This window comes from Pristiophorus japonicus, chromosome 13 (assembly GCF_044704955.1).
Source record: "Pristiophorus japonicus isolate sPriJap1 chromosome 13, sPriJap1.hap1, whole genome shotgun sequence".
Classification (NCBI taxonomy): domain Eukaryota; kingdom Metazoa; phylum Chordata; class Chondrichthyes; family Pristiophoridae; genus Pristiophorus; species Pristiophorus japonicus.
The window spans coordinates 97,140,243-97,146,928 of NC_091989.1; the positions used below are offsets into that span (position 1 = coordinate 97,140,243).

The following is a 6,686-nucleotide window of genomic DNA, read 5'->3' on the forward strand; positions in this document are numbered from 1 at the left end:
AATGCTACCCCACCTCCTTTTCCTTTTATTCTATCTTTCCTGAATGTTGAATACCCCTGGATGTTGAGTTCCCAGCCCTGATCATCCTGGAGCCACGTCTCCGTAATCCCAATCACATCATATTTGTTAACATCTATTTGCACAGTTAATTCATCCACCTTATATCGGATACTCCTTGCATTAAGACACAAAGCCTTCAGGCTTGTTTTTTTAACACCCTTTGTCCTTTAGAATTTTGCTGTACAGTGGCCCTTTTTGTTCTTTGCCTTGGGTTTCTCTGCCCTCCACTTTTCCTCATCTCCTTTCTGTCTTTTGTTTTTGCCTCCTTTTTGTTTCCCTCTGTGTCCCTGCATTGGTTCCCATCCCCCTGCCATATTAGTTTAAATCCTCCCCAACAGCACTAGCAAACACTCCCCCTAGAACATTGGTTCCGGTCCTGCCCAGATGCAGACCGTCCGGTTTGTACTGGTCCCACCTCACCCAGAACCGGTTCCAATGCCTCTTTGTCAGCCGGCGCGGACACGATGGGCCAGAATGGTCTCCTTCCGTGCTGTAAACTTCTATGATTTTATGAATTAGTTACAGTGAGGAACACAGCGATTGTAGAGGCTGTGGTCCTCCTTACCTGAGAACACTTGTTGTAGATTATGTACAGCAGTAGCCAACTGGACGTGGTCAGAAACCAGGCCGCTCAGCTGCCTCATGCCTTCGAAGCCGTTGATTTTGTTCTGCCAGTCCTCGCGGACCTCAACCAGTGTGCGGTGCACGGTTCTGACATCATTGAGAGATGACCTTAGCTGCCCGAGACCTGTCCCAACCCCTTCCAGATAGGATTGAACAGCAGACTGCAGAGAGAGAGAGAGAGATAGAGACATGTTTACCTCAAACTTCACTGAGCCTTTAAGGGTGGAAAAGTTGAGGGAACCCCTCTTGCTAGAATTCAAACTGCCTCACCGACTGTACTCAACCAGCAACTGAGCTACCCGGTGGCCAAATAGAGAAGAAAAGTTAAAATCGGGAATCATAAGAATGCAGCGGTAACCTACTCTGTGTGGCTCTCAGACCATGTGGCACCCACACACCCTCCCCAATGGCACAGAATCCTACAGCAAACAAGGAAGGCTTTTGGCCCATCGTGCCTATGCTGGGTCTTTGAAAGAGCTATCCAATTAGTCCCACTCCCCTGCTTTTTCCCCACAGCTCTGCAATGTGTTCCTTTTCAAGTCTATACCCAATTCCAATTTGAAAGTGAATCTGTTGCAATTCATTCCTGATCATAACCACTTGTTGCGTAAAAAAACCTTACTCATCTCCCCCCCTGGTTCTTTTACCAATGATCTTAAATCTGTGTCCTCTGGTTACTAACCCTCCTGCAAGTGAAAATGGTTTCTCCCTATCTACTCTATCAAAAACCCTCGTAATTTTGAACACCTCCATTAAATCTCCCCTTAACCTTCTCTGCTCCAAGGAGAACAATCCCAGCTTCTCCAGTCTCTCCACATCACTGAAGTCCCTCATCCCAGGTACCATTCTGGTAAATCTCCTCTGCACCCGCTCCAAAGCCTGGACATCCTTCCTAAAGTCACGAGGCCAAATAGTCTCGAGTGCTCTGTTCTTGGAGATTTGATCAACATCAATGGGAATCGTTCAATGACAACTAAACATAAAAAGCAAAATACTGCAGATACTGGATATCTGAAATAAAAACAGAACATGCCGGAAACCTCAGCTGGTCAGGCAGCATCTGTGGAGAGAGAAACAGTCAGAACTGGAAAATGTTAGAGATGTAACAGATGTTTCAGCAATGTAGGGAAAGGGGAAGGTCTGTGATAGGGTGGAAGGCAGGAGAGATAAAAAAAAAAAGGGATGATACTTCAAGGCAAAAGGAGATGGTACTGGGACAAGTTAAGAAAGATGAGTTTTGATGAGGTGTAAATGGGAATTGCAGAATTATCAACAGCTGCCATGTGTAAAGAAGGACGTGTTAGTTTGCAGCACCTAAAGCTCTGATTGGGTCCCCTTGATCACATGACCTGATTGCTGATTGGTCCCCTTGGAGGATAAGACACACCCAGCAGTTTCTCTGGAATGTGCAATTAGAACTGCCTGCCTACGTAATCAGTGACTTTGCAAAGTGTAATTCGAGCCATTGTGATTACCGACTCCAGACACAACAGAGCTCACTTGGAACAGACAGGGCTCGCTATCATGGGTGAAGACCTCTCCCCAAACAAGTTCCTGACCTACCCACTGTGCCCCAGCCAAAGTTTCTGATCTGACCCATTCCCACCCCCCAGCCCAAATTCCTGACCCACTCCCCCCCCCCCCAGTCCAAGTTCCTGACCTACTCTCCCCATTCCCCCCGCCCCCCCTCCCCCCCACCACAGATGGGGCATTGTGTATTGTGTGTGCGGCACAGATTGTTAACATGTTTATTGGATATGAAATAAATAGTGACAGTGTCATGACTTCCGGATTTCGTCCAGTCTTACCCTCTGGATCACGTTATCGCTCTCAACATCTCCCCACACCCTTTGACCTGCGTCATGTTCTTCTGCCATCCCCACTGTTGTCTCTGTAGTCTTCAGCTCCCAAACCGAGTTCCTGACCTCCTGTCCCTGCCACCCCTCCGATTCCCCCTCTCTCTCTCTGATCCCCCCTCTCTCCCTCTCCCCCCTCTCTGATCTCTCCCCTCTCACTCTCTTCCTCCCCCTCTCTCCCCGTCCGATCTCGTCTCCTCTCTCTCCCTCTCTCTCTCCGATCCCCCTCTCTCCCCCTATCTCTTTCCCCCCCCCCATATATCTCCCCTCTCTCTCTCCCTCTCTCTCCCACCTCTCTTTCCCTCCCTCCGATCTCTTCCCTAAGTCTCTCCTTCCCCCTCCAATCTCCCCCCTCTCTTGCCCCTCTCTCTCTCTACAATCTCTCCCGTCTTGTTCTCCCCCTCTCTCTCTCCCTCCCCCATTCTCTCCCTCCGATCTCTCTCGCCTCTCCCTCTCTCCCTCCCTCCCTCTGATATCTCTACTCCCTCTTTCTCTTTTCGATCCAATCTTCTCCAGGGCCTTCTCCACCGGACCCAGTGAGGGGCCTTCTCCCATGGACCCAGTGAGGGGCCTTTTTCCAGGGACCCAGTGAGGGGCCTTCTCCCAGGGACCCAGTGAGGGGGCCTTCTCCCAGGGACCCAGTGAGGGGGCCTTCTCTCCAATGGATCCAGTGAGGGGCTTTCTCCCCCCCGGGCCCAGTGAGGGGCCTTTTCCCAGGGACCCAGTGAGGAGCCTTCTCTCCCAGGGACCCAGTGAGGGGCCTTCTCTCCCAGGGACCCAGTGAGGGGCCTTCTCTCCAACGGACCCAGCGAGGAGCCTTCTCTCCCAGAGATCCATTGAGGGACCTTCTCCCCCTTGCACCCAGTGAGGGGCCTTCTCCCCCCTGGACCCAGTGAGGGCCCTTCTCCCCCCCGGGGCCAGTGAGGGGCCCTCTCCCAGGGACCTAGTGAGGGCCCTCTCCCAGGGACCCAGTGAGTGGCCTTCTCCCCCTGGGACCAGTGAGGGCCCTTCTCCCCCCAGGCCCAGTGAGGGCTCTTCTCCTACAGAGTGGAGGAAAGCTTGGCCCACATTGTGCGACAGCTGCAACTGTGGGGTATTGCGCACCTGTGGGGACCTCGGTGACAGTGTGCATGCGCACGAACGGGTGTGGCCGACCGAGCACATGCACAGAATGACACAAAAATATTCGTGCAGATAATCACTCCCACCACCAAAAAAATAGGGGCAGAGGTTATAGTCTGAAGTTGTTGAACTCGATGTTGAGTCTCGAAGGCTGTAAAATGCCTAACTGAAAGATGAAGTGCTGTTCCTCGAGTTTACGTTGTGCTTCATTGGAACAATGCAGGAGGCCGAGGACGGACTGTTACTGAGGAAAGAGATGTGGCTGTGAAAGCGAGTCTTGGCAGACACCTGATCAAACACGAGAAGGGAAACAGAAAGCAAAGATGAGCAAGGTAAAATAGACAATCGGAAATCCCATCTGAGGGAAGACCAGAACTTCTTCAAGGTGGGCATTCCTGGAAGAGAAGCGGCAGTGAATTAAACACTAATACAAAAGCAACATACTGCGGATGCTGGAATCGGAAATAAAAACAGAAAATGCTGGAAATATTCAGCAGGTCAGGCAGCATGGTGATCGGATTGCTGGTTAGAACCATCGTTAAATAGTGACATTGTGAAGTTATATAACTCATTTTTCCAATGTATAGGTGGGAGATACATGATGTGGATCACTAAAACATCCTTCCAGTGGCAATCTTTTAAAAAAGTTCTTTTTGCAGAATACATTAATCTTATTGATATGAGATTTGAAAGCTCGCATTCCTGACACCTTGGATTCTAGCTGTATGATTGGCGGCAAAGCAGGCCAAAGGTCAGAGGTCACAGTGTGAGGGCATAGACCCAACATTCCTCAAGCTGATCTCCATACTGTGAAGGCCGAACGTCTCTACAATCACTGAGTTTTCAGACCAGTTTCTTCAGCTCCTACCCATACACCGAGGGGGAAAAAAACACAATTATACAGTAACTGTAGGGCACTGTGGTTTCTCCCTTAATTGGAATATTAACACTTATTTTAAAACCAATTTCCTCCTCTCCTCCCAAAGGCACCGATTCCTCACTGGGCTCTAGTGCTTTGCCCAATTTCCGTGCTTACGGAAGCAGAATCCTGTCTTCACCTGATCTCCAGCCGACTGCACTTTCCAGCAAGGGCCACAATCAGGAGTAGAAGCCTTGTCCCACATTCCCCCTCCCTGACGCATGTTTGGTGAGCCCCATCAGCCTATTGGATGAGATCGGTTACCTGGCCACAGAACGGGGATTGGACCCGAGACGTACCTGGGCTGCATTGTTCAGCTCATCACTAGATAAACTCAGTGAACCGTCAGGGAGCTTGAATGGCTTACTATCCAGCTGGGGCTGAAAGTACCCAGGAGTCCTCAACTTGTGGTTCACTGTGAAATATTCATTGTTTCAAACATTCTCATTTTTTTTTCAACCAGGTAGCCATTCTTCATGTGTTAGCTTAGGTATTGGGTGTCCTATATGGCTATTCTACCATTGGGGCATCACAGTCGAGGCTAATGCTGTTCTCAGGCAATTTCCACACACACACCCACCCAGGGCCACAGCATAGCAATCAGGACTGGAATCCACAGCACGACACAAACATTGTTTCCTTAAGTTGGAATAAGGAAGAGTAAGAGAGCATAAGGTGGAATTTTAAAAAATAGAAACGGGATTGCTGAGGTGGATGTGCTTTGCGGAACTCCAGGATACAGAACCCAAGGACACGATTATAAAGCCGAGACCACAAGCTAAACTTAGCACAAGGGTTAAATTCCCCTGCTTGCAGTCAGCAACATGGATTTAACTGCCAGCCCGTTCAGCAAACACTGACTCTGTGAAAGGTTCAGAAGGGAATTGGAGCAGCTCCTGATTTAAAAGCGTTGTTTGAAATGGGAGAATGATTTTTCAGAAAGACGACCTGGGTTATGGAGCCCACGTTGGGATGGGTTGGACATTCAGCTACAACCTTACTTTCTCAGGGTCCGAGTAAATACTTGCCTTTAACCGGGACTGAACCGAGGACGTTCTTTGCGTTTCCCGCTTGCGATACTGGCCCAGCCTTTCCAATTGATCTGGCCGGTAAAAGATTCCCGAGGCCCATTTTAGCGCGGCTCCCCGGGCCAGCTTTTCAGCTTTCTCGAACTCTGGCCACATAGCATCTGAAAAAACAGAGTGGACAGGGGTTTCAAAACATTCCTTCCCTTCGACAGCTTAACAGAATAACAGGAACCAGAAGCTAACGCTTTCATTCCTACAAAAGCAGAACAAGTACATCTTCAGTCTCCAAGGTCAACATAAACCAAGCTGTCCTGCAAAGCTGAGTGGGCATCCCACTGTACCAAGTGCACAGAACCTTGTGTACTGCGCACCAAAAATATAACAATGTAAAGTAACCAAAGAACAATTGCATTTCTTAAAACTCTGTATAAATAAATGGGACCCTTTTTTGAGTTCCATTAGCTGATTGCATTTTGATATTTTCCTCGTTTGCACGTGTCGAACAAAATCATCAAAAGTGTCATCAAGCAATGCCTACTCGCCGATAACCTGCTCAGCGATGCTCAGTTTGGCTTCGAGCAGAACCACTCAGCTTTAGATCCCCGTGACAACCTTGAGCTAGACAGGGGTGCAAGAACAGAATGCCGTAGGAGGGGAGGGATTGGCTAGCTTGGCAGCAGCCAACTGAGAATGGCACCGAGGAGCAAACACTGCGGGCAATGGGGGAAGAAGGGGAACATTAAAGGAAAGCACAAGAAAAGAAAAACGATTACATGGAGCTGGACTCTTTGGCCGTGAAATTCAACTTTGGCGGCGGCACAAACGGAGCACAGCATATTGGTCGCCCATTCTACACCTCGGCCAATGGTCAATGGGAGGGAAATCAGCTGGGGTGTATAATGGGCAACGATCCACCATGGCCCCATTGAATTTCATCCCCCCCTTTGACAACCTGATCGTGTTTGCCATGAGGTAAATGGGAACAATAAACAGGCTTCGAATCCACGTGAAATTGGTTGAACGCCTCCAGCGAGCCGCACGCAGACGAGCTTTCTCCTTCGGACACACGCTAGGTCA

General features: G+C 49.5%; 1 protein-coding gene across 1 annotated transcript in view; it reads right to left on the reverse strand.

Moving 5' to 3' along the window:
* exoc3l1 (exocyst complex component 3-like 1) overlaps nucleotides 1-5,765 on the reverse strand; it is a 93,828-nt gene extending 88,063 nt beyond the window's left edge. Inside the window, exons 1-2 of the mRNA XM_070896712.1 lie at nucleotides 5,610-5,765; nucleotides 626-845 (exon numbers count right to left, since the gene is read on the reverse strand). Of these exons, the coding sequence (XP_070752813.1) occupies nucleotides 626-845; nucleotides 5,610-5,765 (376 nt within the window). The remainder of the gene's footprint in view (nucleotides 1-625; nucleotides 846-5,609) is intronic.
* Between the last annotated feature and the right edge of the window lie 921 nt (nucleotides 5,766-6,686).